At 34.7% G+C, this 19,327-nt stretch overlaps 1 protein-coding gene across 2 annotated transcripts in view; it reads right to left on the bottom strand.

The window, feature by feature from the left end:
• Positions 1-527: 527 nt before the first annotated feature.
• The window catches only part of UBL3 (ubiquitin like 3), an 80,519-nt gene continuing 61,719 nt past the window's right edge, over positions 528-19,327 (bottom strand). For both annotated transcript variants that reach the window (XR_002730990.2, XM_023208754.1), the window contains exons 2-5: positions 13,252-13,360; positions 8,251-8,337; positions 3,727-3,804; positions 528-3,416 (exon numbers count right to left, since the gene is read on the bottom strand). Coding sequence is in view for 1 of the 2 variants with exons in the window: in XM_023208754.1 (XP_023064522.1) it covers positions 3,364-3,416; positions 3,727-3,804; positions 8,251-8,337; positions 13,252-13,360 (327 nt within the window). In the remaining variant the exon portion in view is untranslated. The remainder of the gene's footprint in view (positions 3,417-3,726; positions 3,805-8,250; positions 8,338-13,251; positions 13,361-19,327) is intronic.

The following is a 19,327-nucleotide window of genomic DNA, read 5'->3' as shown; positions in this document are numbered from 1 at the left end:
TCTCTTTCAGAAGTCAACCGTCTCCTGTGTAAAAAGGCTCATAGAAGCCGCTGCCTTCTGAAGAAAGCACACCACCTGGCGGGGGTCAGGGTAAACCAGGAGTCACACCCAACCACCAACTGCTCACGCCCAAGAACCCCACCCTACCCTGGCCACAAAAACTGTGCCTAGACTCCAGCACAGCCTGCAGCTGTGTTTCAATTATAGCTGTGTTTGTAATTACGGGTCATGTGCCCCACCCCAATCACTCCATTTGGCTAACAAGTGACCATATTACAACACACAAATGGAAAAAAAAGTGGAATGCTCGCAAAAGTTACCAATAAAAACGATATGAAGGCATATTAAATTTTGGCTGATACTTCTCTTTGATTTTGCTAAACCACAGCAGAGTAAAGGCTGGCCCAATGTTGAATTTTACTGAAGAGTATCATAAACTGAAGAAAGAAAAGAAGACAAAAACAGTAGTGAAATAAAGAATAGGCAAATATACCAGAATTATGAATGGAAGTCATTTTAGAGACTTATTCTACAATAGATGAAGTTTTAATTTCTTTTCACATTAAACATTGTTTACCACAATCAGCTAACAGAAATTACTGTAACATTGGTCACGATGACTTCATAAACTAAAGATAGATGTTATGAGGAAACTTCATTTAATGTGAATGGTAATGTTAGATACTGTATTTTTTCATGGCAAAACACAACTTATCTTGAAGAGAAAGCAAATAGTTCAGATCAGGGAGACATGCTAAGGTTTTAATAAAGAAAAGCTTGGCCTCGTCCGAACACTTAACAAAGTTCAGGACAATTTAGATAAAAGAGATGAGTGAGACACCAGCGATAGGCTCATCATTCAGGCTTTATGTACATTACTGGATCTATGAGGCTCTCACCTTTAGATAAGCAAGCTGTATTTTTGGCAGAGGGATCTTCAAAAGCAGGCTTGGATATGAGGAATCGTATTTTAACCACCAGGCAGTCCAAGGAATTATTTTTAAAGGGGCAGCTGAGTATTTTCACGTATATACTATTAAGGCATCTAAATTTTTGGTGTTTTCAGTATATACTTTTACTGCTACTTTTTATTTTTTTTTCATGTTGTACAACTATGATATTAGGTATTAAGCGACATAATTCTTTCTCTACTAGTGAACCAGTTTATCTCACTTAGCAAACTCTAAATTGGTTGAAATATATAATCTGAGAACACACAGAAAAATATACTGAAAAACCAATAGAGATTTTTAACCATCATAAAAACTCAATCTTAATTAACTGATAGTCTTTAACTTAAAAAAAGAGTAATTAGAATGAAAATAGGTATTAAAAATAATTACCAGTAGTTTGTTTTACAAAAGAATAGAGCCATAAATTGTTTTAATTGCCCAATTAAGCAACTACCAGATTCTTTAGTCAACACTAACAGAATTCACATTTCAGCTAGTCAACAAAGCATATATTTAACATCTCTTGAATATAACATTTTAGTGATAACAGAGACTACATAATTCTATCCGTTGTTGTGACTGTATACAAATTAACCAGGTTAAATATCAAAGATACATTGGGAATACTCCCCAAACCAACAACAGAATATTAATTAAATGAATTTTAAAAGCTTAAGAAATAAAAGTAGAAAACATGAATGAGACAGTGCTTAAACAATTATTGACCTTATCAAGACCTTTAAAATTACCACCAAAATGCACTATGATTTTTTTTTTATTTAGTTTACAGGAAGAATCTATAAGTACAGGTTGTAGAAAGAAAATGTTTAGTGCTATTTACATTCGTTTTAAAACTCTGCTCTATACAAATTTAATTCTGATCAGTATGAACAGTATTTTCGTAAATCTACTGCATATAAAGCCTTTTCATCAAAGCATTAACAATGAATAAAATAACCTGATTACATTTAAACAACGCTGACCATTTGAAACCATTTACATTTAATGTTTTTAAGGGCTGTTGACACTTAGTAAGTACAGAATGTAATGTCAGCCTGCAACTTCATTTTTATAAAGGCTAAACTTATTCATATGGAATATTGTTCTATATACTACAAGCCAATCTATATTTTAAGTCCTATAGTTAGGTATTTTATAAGTCTTTTATTAAATATATTCTACACATATTTGTAATTTCACCCAGGAAGAATTTCTTCCAAGTGAAAAAATATAAAATCTTTCATATTTTTACAGGTTTAGATGAAACTAGCTCATGCTTTAGTGCTGTGCAAATTGTTTTTAGCATATCAATCTTTAAATTATTGGTATGAAATAAAAGAAAAAGTGGCATTCTTAATTGTGTATGCCATAAAAATCAGCTTTTGACTTTAATACAATTGCAAGCACTAATATCAAATGCAAACTATATAAAGAAACAAAATTAGTACTACGGAGTTTTTTTTTTTTAATTTTAAGAATTCATCTGAACTCTCTAAGGAGTGAGAATGACACTGGATGTGGTACAAATTAATGATAATTATGGAAAATTTCAATTCACTGATACTCAAATACATAAAATTGATCAATGAGGTTTTCTAATATTTCTGCACAATAATGAAAGCCGATGAGTGACTGGAATTACCCTCCCACATTAAGGCTAGGAGACGCACTCTCACCCCTTCTTGTGCTGTCTAAACAAGCACTCAGTTACTGTAGGACTCAAGAGTGCATGTCTTAAAGGAAAAAAAATCAGTTTCATCAGCCCTCTACTGAGTGCTTTAAACAGGCACATTTTGTTTTTTCATTTGTTGCAGTGAAAATAGTCACACTCAGTTTAGTATTCTGTGCCAGTGCAGCCACCACGGCTGACTTTGGTAGAATTCACCCAACATTTTTGTTTCTTTTCCATTTTTTCCTCTCAAGTTGGCCCAGTAATTAACTTCATTAATTGCTGAGTGTCTTCCAGTGTGGAATTGTATATATAAGTATTTCTAGGTACCATAAACTGTTATAAATTCTGCTGATGAGGAAAATAATGCCAATCTTTTTAGTGCAAATTGTATTTGGAACACTTGATTTATTAGTTCTGATGATGAAAATTTTGTGGCAGCAAAATGGTTTCTGCTACGAAAGATAACTTGTTAACTTTTCCCCTGGAGACTGACATTCAAAAACCATTATGTTTTAAAACGGCTCAACATAAAAATATGAGAAATAAAAAATCAGAGTGAAAAATGTTCTTGGTTCTTTTTACTTTCATGAGAAAAGATGACAGTGTTCATGTGGTAATTCAGTTCCATGGGTTTACAGGCAGACTGTTCTGAACGGTTTCTGAAGCAATGTCGGGTCTTTTCTGTCCCAGCAGCATGAAAGACAAAGACTATATCACATCACACTAGGCAGACAGCATTTACAGGATTACACAACAATTACTCTCTCCAGTCTTCTCACGATTCCTCTGACCTAGGGAAGAAGAAGAAGGGCCTCGTTGATAAAAACTCTAGAACTGGAGGGGAAAAGGGGCTAGGCAATCAAGTATAGGAAGAAGTAGTTTTGGGTTTTTAAAAATGTTTGCATTTTTCAAAATTAAGAAGCTGTAATAAATGTTCTTTTAATTTTAGCATGTTTCAAAAATGTCTGGTTATTTGTTTGACAATCTGTATTCATAAACTATGCAAACTTCCTTTCCCTCAGAATTTCCAAGAAAAACCCAGCATTTCTGAATGCCTGTCTTCGTGCCTCAACTGAGACACTTTTCCAGCTCATGGCTTACCTTGAGAGTTTGGCTCTGGCAATGTCTCTCTGGCCACCAAATGCATCACTGTTGTTTTGCCAAAAGGAAGTTTTAATGCTACGTGAAAAGCAAAAGACGATTAGTTACACATATATCGACCTATTAAACTCACTATCCAGATTTAAAACCATTTTAAAAATTGATTACTTTTTTTGACTTCTTTAACAGATTGAACTCTTAACTCAGAGTACCTTCACAAAATTAGATTAATATTATCAGAAATAACATTTAAAATTTAAAAATTTTTTGCAGTTATATAGCCATTTGCTTGACACATTTATCCATATTATTTAAGAAATGATAAAAGAAAAAATATGTAATTGGTTAATATCAGAGGCTACCTTTAGAGGACAAGGATTAAATTAAAAAAAAAAAATACTTTCTATATTAGGTAAAAGTTTAGATTAAGAGATATTCATTTCTAAATCTAATTACCTGTCAATTGTCTAATAAAATTACTGCACTGAACAGGCTACTATGATGTAGAAATGCAAGAAACAAACTTGATTTTAAACATTTATTCTCATCCCTGTATTCGTCCATTACAAAAGAATTTTCTTAAAAAGATTAGGTTAAAATAATCACTGTCTTGGCGTTATCAATAATCACTGTTTCCTAATCAAGTCTTTATAACATGTTTTCACTCATAAATTTAATAAATTTTATCATGAAATATCTCAGGCATAGAATACACACCCATGTCCACTAAGGCAAATACAAACACTGAGTTTCATGGTAAATCCCTTTGTTACTCTGGGTATAAAATTAGAAGCAGCTGGTATATTTAGCTTCTAGAACTGTTTCTATAGTTGTCATGTTTTAGTTCTGACACCTCAAATTACCCTGTCTTCAAAAACTACAAACTGAAGTAAGGCCAAAGATCATTACTTAGCAATAATGACCCTCCAGCTCCCTGTTTTAAAACTTGCTCTATAGGATGATGGTTACCATGCAGATTTTAAAAAGAATCCTAATTATCTTCAACACTGGTACTATTTCATATGTTAAAGGTGAGTTCCCATCTTATTTAAAGTTGGCCAGCCATTATTTGGTCTACTTAACCTCTGATGTTCAAATGAAGCACGATGGCCCATAAATACATGACGAAAAAAAGGAGGCTTTTAGAATAACTTCCTAGGCCTGACTTAAATTAAAATGTAAATACGACTTTATGTTATGAAAAATTTCACTAAATCTTTGGGAAAGCCTGATCAACATTTCAAACCTTGAACTGAACTTAAAATGCACACATACGAGGCTGTATATCATTCTCATACCTTCAAACCTTGAACTGAACTTAAAATGCGCACATACCAGGCTGTGTATCACTCTCATACCCGTCTTCCGGGCTCTAGTAAGACAGACCTGGATTAAAAATTTTCATCTCTGCTGCTTCCAACTGTGTAACTCTCAGCAAGTTACTTACCCTCTAAGCTTCTGTTTCCTCAACTAAACCGGAGGTACTAATTCCATTACATGCCCTTTGTAGCTGTGTCCATTAAATCAAACAATCCAAGCAAAGTGCTTTGCCCAGAGCTTGGCACAAAGAAAGCATTCAGTATATACTACCATCATCGTTTTGAGATAGCAAGGAAAATGAATCTGAGAAAAAAGGTAGGTGAACTGAGATATAAATGTGAAAAAATGCCAGACAGGCCTGGAAAGTTCCCGAGAGGCTCACCATTTGAAGTTACAAATGTAATGTGTGGGAGCTATTATTTTTTCTTCTTCATCTGAATTTTAACTAGAAATAGTAGGTATTGATGTTAGTAACATTTAAAAATGTGAAAGAAGAGGAATGCCAGAATCTAAAATGCGTTCTCTTCCTTTCACTGTGGACGCTTCTGCTTTCTCCTATGACATAGTACAATATCCAGAGTAGAGGTTTTCAACCTTTAGGGTACATAAAAATCACCCAGGAATTCAATTCTTTAGTAAAATCAGGAGATACGGGTTGGGGAGAGAGGGCATGCAGAAATCTGTATTTTAAAATAAGTATCCTAGATGAGCCTCATGCTCATTATTTCAGAACCACATTTTGGGAAATGCAAATCTGGGCCATAATGAATGCCAAAGCTTTAGCTGATTATCTTCTTCACCCTCTGATTAACAAGGCTGCTGTCACACTTTTCCTTTAATGAAATTAAACTCTGTATGACTATATAAAGGTTCTAGTTCATAAAGGGGGATTCAGGGCTATGTTTTAGGACATTTGATAACTGAACATTTCAACCTGAAACTTAACTGAACCAGAAAATTTCAAGAATGGCAGAGCATGCCCTGGCTTCCTACTTTCACTGTCCACATAATGGCTGAATTCCACTCATGGCTGTATACCCACTACTTCGTGGTCATCCACTGCTTGACCGCCACCTATAACAAAGATCTCACTAACTTTCCCTGGCAGTCTAGTCTTTCTTTAGGTAGTTCAATGTATTCACATATTCTTTCCTATATTGAATAGAAAACTGTTTTTGATTTCCAGTTATTGATCCTAAGTCTAATTCACAGGGCTACACAGAGCAAGTTCTAGGGCCACACAAAGCCTTCTACCACACAGGCCACTCAAATATTTAAAGATGGTTGCATTCCCCTGTGCACTATCTTCTTTATTATTCACATTGAAGAACACAGGGATGCTAAAAAGAAAAACTGAGACCCAAAAGACAAATAGTTGATTATCGTTATCCAAACTTGCTCAAACATCCAGTTATCATTATTAATGCGGAGGTCCAGGCCATGCTTCTACGCTGGAGATAGTTTATTGTTTTTGAAAAGAAGGACAGCAATACAGAATGACAATGATAATTATATAAGTCAATCTGTTAATTATTCTAAAACAATTTCAAAAAAATACTGGTAAAAAATTATACTTTAGTGGGAATGAATCAATAATTTTGATTTTTAACACAAGTTCTATGAGCTTTAATATGAAGTTCAAACTCTGAGGTCACAACAGAAAAGATAATTAAGGAATGGAGTTGGTGGGAAATTGCTCACATAGATCAATGCTCAAAAGGGAAATGGAGTATTTCAAGGTTCACTCATATAATCAATAGATTAAATTCAACCATCATTGACCAATTTTTAATTCATGTAAGATCTTGTATGAGCCATAATTTTAAAAAGACCAGAACATGGTCCCATGCTTAATGAATGTACAATATAGCCCGGGAACTAATAGTCAATTCTTACAGAAAGAGCATTAAGAGTTGGTCCACCTATTTATACAAAAGCTATAAAAAAAGCTACAAATCAAAAAAGCTCTATTTTAAAGGCCAGATAGCTTAGTAGATAGAAGCATTTTTTAGACCAGTTATAAAACTACTAGTGAAACTCAGCGTGAGATTATAGCCTGAAATGTTTTACTCACTTGACATTGTCATAAAATCATTTGCATTCATCTACTTTAGCCCTTCTTGCCCAGGATTTTTACCAGTGCATTTTATCTGTTTGTCCTATGTAATACTAGAGCAACCTGAAGGGAGAGCTTCTGTCTTATTCAATCCTGTATTCCCAAGTGCTCAGCACAGTGCTGGCACATAAGAATTTAATAAATACATGCTAAATGAGTGAATGCAAACATTCTACCTTTAAGGAAAAGCAGATTAAATATTAGGTTTAGAGGAAAAAGTCAGACTATATTTAATGAAATATATATTTAGATAGATCTTTTAATTTGCCTATACATTTCCAATTATCTGAATATATTTGAAATATCTATTTTCAAAACTGAACAAATCCTGTTGATGGTAGAAAATGTATCCCATAAGGGGGCACTATTGAGCTACATTTCGCCAATCATATATAAAGAATAATAATAGCTAACAATTAGGGTGTTTACTATGTGCCATGCATGTAAGCACTTTCAATATATAAAGTAATTTACCCTTTTTAACCTCTGAGGTAGGCACTATTGTAATTCCATTTTACTGATGAGGAAACTGGAACACAGGTTGGTTAAGTCACTTGCCCAAGGTTTACACAGCCAGTAAGAAGTGCAGCTAATACAACTTAGTCTAGTTCCAAAATCTTTTCTTTCAACTATTACGCTAAAATGCTGCTCTAATGTCAGTCACTTACTTTATTCTCACATGATTAGCAACTATATCAGGTAGGAACACCCGAAAACATCCCTTCATATATTTAAAAACTACCATAAATTTTTCCTAGTTTGTGTGTCCAGTCTTAAGTTTAAAATACTATATTTGAATTACATTATTTGGAAATATAATAACATTACATTTAAAAAATAGTAGGTATAGAATTCTATCTATACTGGGATAGAGTTTATTTCACAAGGTAGTAGACACTTATTACAGTCCTAAAATTAAATTTAACAGAATACACAATGTGAAGGAGTAGGCATACCAGAAGTAGGCAGAATTCATAGTTTGAATTTGTCTTTTTTTTTTAGTAAATTCAAAGACATTAGCATTTAAAACAAAGGAATCCTGCTACCATGAGACAGACATGAAATCCCATTACAAAGGTGGCTGTTACCTCCTAATGTGACATTTCCATGTAGAAATCGTCCTTGATAAATAAGTCGTAGAATATTTGGACTGCTGACCTGCTCTTCTTCCCAGTCTGAAAAGAATCCAGTGAACTGGTTAGGTATATTCTAACACGTAATTAACGTACTACTATATTGTTTTAAAAATTCAGATTCAAATCAGTTAGAGTACAAAGAATGCCCTTGGAGCTTCCTACTATTAGAAACAGGCACTATTCATATATTCACTGCAACCCTGGTTCTTGCTTATTCTTCTTAAGTAGCAAGAGCTGCAAAAAGACTCATTTTGCTTCTTAAAGAATACTAAAATGTACCAAATCGTAGTCCCCAAGTTTAAAATTAATAAAAATGAGTTGGGAAAGACCTACCGAGTAAAAACAAATACCATTTTAAAATTAATTTCAACTACCAGTAATTAATAGATAGTATTATAATGTTCCAATATTTGTACCTGTTACAATGTACATTTAAGGCTAGAAAACAGCAGGTTTAACAAATATCTAAAAAACAGTTAATATATTGATATTAAGAATAACAAAAAAAACTGTGTTTACTTTTGGATAATGTTGATTTATTATCTTATTTTCTATCTGAAGTCAGTTAGTAAACATTAGAGAAGATACAACTTTAGTTCACCTCACCCAAAATGAAGACTTGGAAGAAACTGAAAAACTAATATATATTAGGAGGTACTGTACAAACATGAAAGCTTAGAAAAGTGTACGCAGAAAGAAAATCAAAAGACAAACTGGTAGGTAGAATGGGTAAAAGATTATTTAACTTTAGCCTATAATTTATATAATAGTAAAAGATGGAAGCTACTCCATTACAATAAAGGTTTAAGGACACGAGTGTTAAGATAGGGTAAAGGGTTAGTAATTTTCATGAGCTTGTAGATGTAACAATTTAAGCCTTGAGTTTATTAATGATCTGAGAATTTCTTTGTCTTTTTTGTCAAGAATTCTCACGTCTTTGTTTCCTATAGAAAGAGATAATGGGCAACACAAAAAAAATAGTTTAAAGTATTCTGAAAGAGTGACAGAAGAGAAAGGAAGTAATTACAGATTTTTCTTTTGCCCTTTTTTTTGACTATTCAAAATGATGAATATGAATTTGATAAAACCACTGCCTATAAGTGACTTAGGCACAGCTGAAATGAGCAGAGGAGAAATAAATCCCAGTCATTTCCTGCCCCCAACCCATGCCTTTAGTCTCTTCCCTCTTCTCCCTCCTGCAAGGTTTTGTTGCCTTCTGATCCCATTACTCCCAGGTCCCTCCTATTTCAGAAGAAAGATCAAATAAGTCTCTAACACTATAGTACAAATTGTTTTGAATTCATCACTTCCAAAATTATTGTTTAATAGAATACTACTGGTCAAGATGGAAGTGCTCCATAGACACAAAGGTAAATTACAGTAATTGTTTAATTCACAGGAAACAAAGACTAATGTTCTAAAAATACTTGAATTTTTTTTTTTTTTGAGGTGCAGAAACCTGAAGTCCCATGTTTCATTATCTTATACAGAGTGTCACGATTTCCACGTACTTCACCGGTGTAATATGCTATCTCCCTTCCCCTCTCCAAGGATCTAAAATTTAGAGAAACCTTAGAATATAGCTTAAATGAAGAATTTCAGGTGTTATTAACATATCCTAAGTTTAACAGATTTTTTTGAACCTTTGACCCAATAACAGCTATGTGTCTGACTATTCCACCTGTTAGTAATATTTCCACTAAACAGCATAAGGGTATGCTAAGGAAAACTAATTCCTTCAACAAGTACAGTGCATTAAGTATTTTCTTCTATTGATTTAATATTTGCCACACATCTATTATTAGCATCAATAAGTAATTTGCTGATTTTTAGTACATTATATGATACAATACAGACTTACAATTTTAATTTAAATATTTTATGTAAAATAAAAATTAAAGTACTTCTCTATTCTTTGCAGTGTCTAAAACCGCTGAGTAGATTTGGCAACTTGAGGAAATACTGGGAATCAAAATCTTTTTTTTGAAAATAAAGGAACATCCACTGATACAATCAATTTTCAGTATTGGTAGATGGTTTGTTCATTTGGGATACTATTTATGGCAAAGACCTATACTTGAATTTAAACTAATTTTAATATCTAAGTAAGTAATTATGAAAGTAAAAGTGTTTGTTTTACCTTAAGTGATGATACTGCCCAAATAAATTTCAGAGTGATTACCCTTCTTCTGCTTTGTGTTATCTCATCTATAATATCCATATATCAAGAGTTATTACTATGACCACCCCCCCAAAAAAAATCTCGTAAGGGTAATCTTTTTGTATCACACTTAGAATAACATCACTGTTGGGTATTTAAAAATGCTTTTCATTCTGATAGTCATCTATTTCCGCCTGGCTATAAAGAATAGCCAATATTCTTAGAGCCCAAATTTAGTCTTCTTTAGCTTTTCCGAAATGCCTTCTTAGCTAAGACCTTTATAGCTTCAGTATCTCTCTGATTTAGGAATCAGCCGCTTGGTTACTAATGCGAAGAAAGATCCAGTAGTTGAAAGTATTTGTCTAAATCAGTATTTCTTAAATGTAGGCCTATGAATCCACAAAGACATGTCCTTAGGGTCTAAAAGTCCTCTTCAGGAAGTTTTAAATTGTATTTTCATTTTAATGAAAATCTGGAAAATCTGTATTTTCATTTTAATGAAATCTGGAGGAGACTGTCCAGATGATTTAAATAGTCATTTTATAACCAAGCGCAGCCTGGGGTTTTCAGTACTCACGTGTGCATTACATTTATGATTGTACTGGCACCAAAGAGGCTAATGAGATAAGAACAGAGGTTCACTTAACAGGTAAATGATGCATTCTACCTAAGAGAAAACTGAGTAACAATTTGTTATACTGTATAAGTCAAGGTTTTACGGTGACTCTACAGATAACTTGATCATCAAACACTATGTAGGAACACAGGCATGGCAAATTCAACACTATTCATGGGGTAAGCAGTGAGTTGGCTCTGGCAAAAATACATCATCTAGCACATTAATGTTGTTAATTTGAATGTTATTGGTTTGAGAGTTATATTTGCATTTTCTGAATCAATCTTTTTTAGTTTTATGATTATACATACGAGTTAACAAGAATAAAGAGTTTTAACTGGGTTTATGTTTCTATATTTTAAAATACTCATTATAATAAAAATAATTTACGTCAGCAATTAGAGATCTACAAGAATTATCTTCCTCTAGAAAAGTTCCATATATTATTTAAGGCTGAGAAACACTGATCTAATTGACTCATTTTGTACATATACTATGTTCTTTGTCAAAACAAGTCTTGTCCTTTAAAAGTTCAAATTGCTTCTGCTAAAAAAATTAAGTGAAATCAGCTGAAAACAATTAGTATCACTATGCTACATGACATAAGGATCAAGATGACACTGGGGAAGTTCAAAGGAAGAAAACAAACCAACAATTCCCTTGAGGGAGGTAATTTTTTTCTTTTTTTTTTTGAGACGGAGTCTCGCTCTGTCACCCAGGCGGGAGTGCAGATGCATAATCTCAGCTCACTGCAAGCTCTCTCTCTCAGGTTCAAGAGATTCTTCTGCCTCAGCCTCCCGAGTAGCTTGGATTACAGGGGTGCACCACCACGCCCAGCTAAATTTTGTAATTTTAGTAGAGACTGGGTTTCACCATGTTGGCCAGGCTGGTCTTGAACTCCCTGATCTCAAGTGATCTGCCTGCCTCAGCCTCCCAAAGTGCTGGGATTACAGACCTGAGCCACTACACCCAGCCCACAGTCTTATTATATTAAAAAAAAAAAAAAAAATCAGAGAAAGGAAGAACATTTTCCAAGATTGTTATGGTTACTGGCTTGAAAATGGAAAGCACAGACAGATATTAATCATCTTGACCTTATAGTAGTTCAGAGAACACAAGAACTGACATGAATTAGAAGTTAATTTTGTTTCAAACTTAATTTTAAATAGGCTATCTAGAGAAGACCATAGAGAATATATTATCTGTTAAAAATGTTGCTCTTTCCTCTTACTTTGTGTTTTGGTAAAAATAGGTTTACTGATATGAAGGTGTGTGTATATTCAGTATTTTGTGTGTGGTTTTTTTTTTTTTTTTTTTTTGAGACAAGGTCTTGCTCTGTCGCTCAGGCAGGAATGTAGTGGTGTGATAACTGCTCATGGCATCCTCAAACTCCTGGCCACAGGTGATCCTCCTGCCTCAGCCTCCCAAGTAGCTGGGACTACACCATGCCTGGCTAATTTTTAAATTTTTAGTAGGGATGACATCTTGCTATGTTACACAGGCTGGTCAGTCTCAAACTCCTAGCTTCAAGCAATCCTCCTGCCTTGGCCTCCAAAAGTGCTGGGATTACAGGTAAAAACCACCATTCCTGGATGCATTTTTCTTTATTAAAAATATTTTTTGGCCAGGCACAGTGGCTCCCGTCTGTAATCCCAGCACGTTGGGAGGCCAAGGTGGGCAGACCACAAGGTCAAGATATCGAGACCATCCTGACCAACACGGTGAAACCTCGTTTCTACGAAAAATACAAAAATTAGATGGGTGTGGTGGCACGCACCTGTAGTCCCCGCTACTCAGGAGGCTGAGGTAGGGGAATCACTTGAGTCCGGGAGGCAGAGGTTGCAGTGAGCTGAGATCGCACCACTGCACTCCAGCCTGGCGACAGAGCGAGACTCCATCTCAAAAAAAAAAAAATTTTTTTTTTCACTTACATTAAAACAGTTCTAAGGCAAAAGGAGCCATTGCATCCTGGGCTCCTTTACCATCTGGGAATGAGACTGCTGAAGAGCAAGATAAGGAAGGATACAATGATCTTCTACATCTGAGACTTACACTCCCAATTTTTGGTTGTTCTTTTAAATGTTATATGTTTATAATAGTTTCAAAATGTTTGTGAGACAAGGTACGGCAATAAAGAATCAACATTATTCATACTCAAGGAAAAAATATCACTTACCCATTGGCCAATTGTCATATACATGCTTTGCAATGTCAGAAGCAGAATCATTAGGAGAAAACAGGAACTCTTTTGTTTTTCCGCTTACCAAAATGAGGCGTAAATTTATCTGTAAGAAGACAATGATTCTTTTAACATAAATCTAAAAATCTTTTAAGTAAAAAAGAAGACTCAAAGGCTTTTCATTTCAATCACATCCTAAATTATTACCAATGCCATATTGTGGTTTTTATTTAAATTCTATAAAACTTTTTTAAAAAGAACGGGAATTTGATATTTGATTTTATTGCCTATTATTTAAGGTGTGTGTGTGTGTGTGTCAGACATATTTGCCATAATAAATGAATGCAGGAAAAACAATTCATTATGCTTTTAAATTTAATTACTCCAACAATGTTCAGAATTGAACTTTTGCAAGTTATCACTATTATTATATACATTTTTACCCAAAAATTAATAAAAATGTTGGCACTGAAGATCTCATCACTAAACAGAAAAAAAAGTTAGTTGATACTTTACTTCTTAAAAAATATAATTAAAAGAAAAACTATAGACAAGTTTTTATCCTATGACAATTATTAAAACCTAGACAAATTAACAAGAAACTATATATATATTTTTTGAGACAGTCTCTGCTCTGTCACCCAGGCTAGAGTGTAGTGGCACAATCTTGGCTCACTGAAACCTCTGCCTCCCGAGCTCAATCAATTCTCCTGCCTCAGCCTCCCAAATAGCTGGGATTACAGATGCCCACCACCATGCCTGGCTAATTTTTGTGTTAGTAGAGATGAAGTTTCACCATGTTGGCCAGGCTGGTCTTGAACTCCTGACCTCAAGTGATTTGCCCACTTTAGCCTCTCAAAGTGCTGGGATTACAGGTGTGAGTCATCGTGCCTGGCCAAGAAACTTTAATTTTAAAGAACTTTATCATGGTTAAAGAAGGAATCAATAATAGTAGCTCTTTTAGTCCCAACTGCATGACCATATATTTTTTAGGCGGAGTAAGTTAGGACACATGGGACAAAGGATATAAATTCACCTTCAGTGATAACCCTAAGGGGGATAAGAGAATTAAAGTGTTTGAGATCTACTGGCTTCACATTTCCAAGTCAATATATATTTGCTTATACCATTGTTAATATATTTCACAAATGTTTAATTTTTATCTGTTGTAATTAATTTAATGTTATTTTTAAAAAAAACACCGTATCTATGTATTCCCCTGTAAGTCACAGAAATACAAGTGTTGTTTCTATTACTCCTGGCCTTTGTTAAAAGAGTAAGTAAGATCTTACTAAAAGTTGGGTCCAGTCCAGAGCTGTGCCCTGGGATAAGGCAATCTAGCCTAGTCTCTTTATATGTAAAGAACAGAGAATCTCATTGTACCAGTCTGAACTGTGCCAGATCCCAGGTTACCCAAGCTCTCCTTTTTAGTTACTAATTTTTTTCTTACTAAAAATGCCAGAAAATCTTTAAGATGTCAGAGACTACAATAATAAATAAATTGGTGCCTATTACAGCAGTCACTGATTTACTATATTCACTTACCACCATGGCCAGTGTCACTTCCAGCACCTCACCAATTTGAAAATTATTTGAAAATTTTGTTGAAAGTTATAAAATATCTCCCCTATAAAAATGCATATACACAATTCTAGATTCAGTGTAATGCAAATGAATTTCATATTAGATGGAGTGGAAGTAGATTTCATATTCTATCTACATATTTCAATTAAAAGTTTTTTAAAAGATAAAAGAAAATAATCTATGTTGCAGGTGAAAAGCCCTTTCAATATGCCCAATAAAAATTTCTTGCTGCTTTTTCTAATTAGAATGAAGTTATACCAAATAGCTGAATACAGGAAGAGATCTGATAAAAACACGTTGCTGTAAAGAAGTGATCCAAAAACTTTTGAGTTCCACTTGAACGAGTTCAAGTAGTAGTCCGCAAGAATGATTACGCTCTACGAAAGTAACACCTTATTTATTTCCTATAGCAAATCGGTAATGAGCAGTTCTTCAAGCAAGGAACCTAACATCTATGCAACACAATGTGAATTTTAGTCATCACAGATACATTACTACTCATGGCTTTCTCTTAATGTATGAATAACAAATACATATTACCTTATGAACTTATATGGAATATTTAAGGTTCTTCAGTCATTAATGTCCAAGAAATTCTGCCCCTAATAGTTCAGCCACTTGTATTTAACTAGAAAAAATATAATTAAATTCAAGCTTCCTAATTAAGAGTAATGCAAATTATGTGAACTTACTACTTCTTAAAATTTTTTAAGCTTAAAATTAATTTCCATTGGGTTTTTACTCAAATTATATTTAAAAATCATGAAAGGAAATAGATTTAGTCTTTAGGATCTGTAAAGGTGATACCAAAGCCTACTTTTGATTTTCCCTGATGTCTATCAATATGGAAATGGGAAAACAAATGAGAGTATATCCTTACAATGGAGCTCCACGCAGCGTTAAACGACATGAGATAAAGACCTGTATGATCTGACATGAAAAGACAGCCACAACATATTAAGTGAGAGAAAGCAGCCAGGTATAAAACAGTATTGTGGGAACAAAAGAACACATGCCTATTTGCTATGTACTGACTCACGTCTCCCCAAAATCTCTGTATTGAAGCCTGAACTCCCAAAGTGACTGTGTCTGGAGGACAGGGTAATGAAGGTTAAAGGGAGATCATAAGGCTGAGGACCTCGTCTGTCCAACAGCAGCCTTATACGAAGAGAAAGAGCTCGGCTCCTGTGCTCTCTCCCTCTCTCTTCCTGCCCTCCAGGTGAGGACAACAAGAAGGCAATGGTATTTTGCCTGTCTGCTGTATTTTGCTGTGGCAGTCTAAGTTGAATAATACACACAAAGAAAAATATAAAATAAGAAATGTGAGGCTCCCTTTAAAAAGGGAAGCAGCTTTTCATAGAAACTATGATTGGTGAGAAGGTTGACAAAAAAAAATCAACAAAAACTAAAAACTAAATTACCTGGATCTAAAAACATCTTGCTTATTCAACTTTTGTGTTATAAATTCCTTTGCTGTCCTCCAAGAGGCTATAAAATATAGAATATTCATGGATTGCTGAACAAGTAACCTGTTTACTAACCAGGTTGAGAAAAGGTGTAACTAAGACTACATTTAACTATCCTATATTTTCTATCTTCAATGACAAAATTTTTCTACTTTGTTTTCCTGTCATTCCATATAAAGAGATCAGGACACTCTTGTTGCCAAAATGTTTTATTACAGCAACTTGGTTTCTTGTCTCTCTGGTACAGCAGTGTATAAGTTTATAACTTTGAATTGAATAAAAGTGCTAGCCAGGCGCGATGTGGCTCACGCCTGTAATCCCAGCACTTCGCGAGGCCAAGGCAGGTGGATCACCTGAGGACATGAGTTTGAGATCAGACTGGCCAACCTAGTGAAACCCTGTCTCTAATAAAAATACAAAATATTAGCCGAGCATGGTGGTGCGTGCTTGTAATCCCAGTTATCTGGGAGGCTGAGGCAGGAGAATTACTTGAACCCCAGAGGCGGAGGTTGCAGTGAGCCGAGATTGCACCATTGCACTCCAGCCTGGGCAACAAGAGCAAAACTCCACCTCAAAATAAATAAATAAATAGTGCTTCTGACAGCTCAAAAACCTAAAATACAAAGCAGAACTCTGTTTATATTTCAACAGTATGGGTGTGTACATCTCACACATATATATGTACAAACTAAAGTCTTGAAAGGTATGTACCAAATATAACAGTACTTATTTCATCTTTAGTTTCTTTGTGTATTCCTGCATTTTCTAATTTTTACATTAAGTCTGTATTACTTTTAAAATAGAGTAACATTTAATTCAAAGAGTACTCAATCATTTCAGGATATTCCTAATAAACTATTAATATTAAAAAAATTTAAAGCCATCAAGTACTGTATCAGTATGGGCTTTCAAAGAAATATAAATGATTTTCTTAAGTAGACAAATAAGCATATCAATTGTAATAAATATACCGCTCTGGTGGGGGAATGCTGATAACAGGGAAGGCCATGTGTGCATGGGGGAAAAATGTAAATGGGAAATCTCTGCCACCTTCTCAATTTTGCTGTGAACCTAGAACCGCTCTAAAAAATAAAGTTGGCCAGGTGCAGTGGCTCATGGCTGTAATCCCAGCACTTTGGGAGACTGAGGCAGGAGAATAGCTTGAGGCCAGGAGTTCGAGACCAGCCTGATCAACAAAGTGAGACCCTGACTCTACAAAAATTTTAGAAAAAAAAATGCCAGGTGTGGCGCCATATGCCTATAGTACTAGCTACTCTAGAGGCTGGGGCAGGAGGATTGCTTGCACCCAGAGTTTGAGGCTGTGGGGATACAGGGCAATGATCATGCCATTGCACTCCAGCCTGGGTGACAGAATGAGACCCCATCCCTAAAAAAAGATAAAATAAAAATAAATCAACAAAGTCTACTTTTTATTAAAAAAACACTAAGCACAGAAATATAGAAATACAACATTTAAAATGAAGTTATAAGATATTCATGGATCCTTTGAAGGCGATTCACTGAACCTAAGACCTTCTGTTCTAGATGTCCAGCTGAAGAAATTATCTTTGAACATTCCCAATTTCTTTTTTTCTTCTTTTTTTCCTCTCACAAGCTTTTAAGCTTTTAAGCCTGTGAGAGGAAAACCAAACCAAAACAAAGCAAGACAAAACAAGACACACATACCGCACTCCATAAATTTAACTGTCTGGGCTCGTGCCACAAAATTTTCAGCATTTCCTATTTTAAAACTAACACACATCACAGTTGCCAATAAACTGATACTATACTTTCACATTTCAAAAATCAATGGTCTAAAGAGCTCATATTTATCTAGATGTTCAGAACGTTGGAACCTCATAGCCTCTAAATAGGTTTGAACCAAGTTTAAAAAATATCATTTCAATGTTTATAGGTGGTTATGCATCTTCGGTTTGACAGAGACCCTCCTAACTCCCCCTGGCCTGCTTCAAACACTCAGGAAACTGCCGAGTTCCAGAAAACGTTTGAGTTTGTTAACTCACAGTAGAGTCTGAAAGTGGTTTGGAAGTATAAAATGAGAACAAAAAGCAGGGTAAGATTTTAAAATCTTCTACTCAGAGGAAACGTAATCACCCTTTTGGGTGGGGAAAGGGGAGAAAATGACAACTGCCAACAGTAACTGTGTAAATACTTAAGTCTAAAAATTTATCAAGTCTTATAGTAAAACTGCTTCAGGAAAGAAGCTTATGTCCAAAATTGAAAAGAGCAGCAACAAACCCACAACACTGCACTGCTGAGTAAAGTAGCTCTTGCCTGAAACATCCAGTGCCTACTATATCAGTGTTTGGCGCATAGTACGTAGTCAGTAACTGTGGACTAATTTTCAGTTTTTTCAGTTTCAAGATGCAAGTGAAAGTACAGACTAGAAAGGTCAGAGCTGATTCAAACCTGGGCTTCAGCATTCTGGCATTGTATTGAAGGGGTGGCATAGTAGGTAGAACAGGAATGGATAATAATTGTTTCTTGGTAGTGCTATGGTCATGCAGACAGTTCAAATGCGTAAACACCTCAATCTTTGATTTGGGCTCTGGATCTTTACTGTCAGCAACATGCCCCAGTTAACATAAATGCTATCATTTAGTAAGATATTTTGAAAAGTAAAATTAATTCTAAGTTACCATATTAACATATATGTTTGGGCCTACTTTTCAAATGGACTAGGTTAATAGACATAGACAATTAACAGATTGGTCTTAACTTGGGCCTATGCTTATATCTATGAGACAAGCTTGCTAGTAGACTAGAGCCATGAATCTGCCTCAGTATGCTTGTCAAGTGTACCTTAGGACTGTAAGAAAGATGGAGAAAAACACTGGATTCCCATAATTTCCTTTAGAAGAAATCCTGAAAGCAATCATGCAGATAAACAACTGGATATCTGGGCTGGTTATTAGTTAATTGCTCCTATGCTATAGTAAGAATCTTCCAGGGCTTATTCAGATAAATAATGTTAATTGTAGCTCCTCTCAGTAAATGTATGA

The sequence above is a fragment of the Piliocolobus tephrosceles genome, chromosome X (assembly GCF_002776525.5).
Source record: "Piliocolobus tephrosceles isolate RC106 chromosome X, ASM277652v3, whole genome shotgun sequence".
NCBI lineage: Eukaryota > Metazoa > Chordata > Mammalia > Primates > Cercopithecidae > Piliocolobus > Piliocolobus tephrosceles.
The sequence above is the reverse complement of the archived record's forward strand: the minus strand, read 5'-3'. Positions and strand labels throughout refer to the sequence as shown.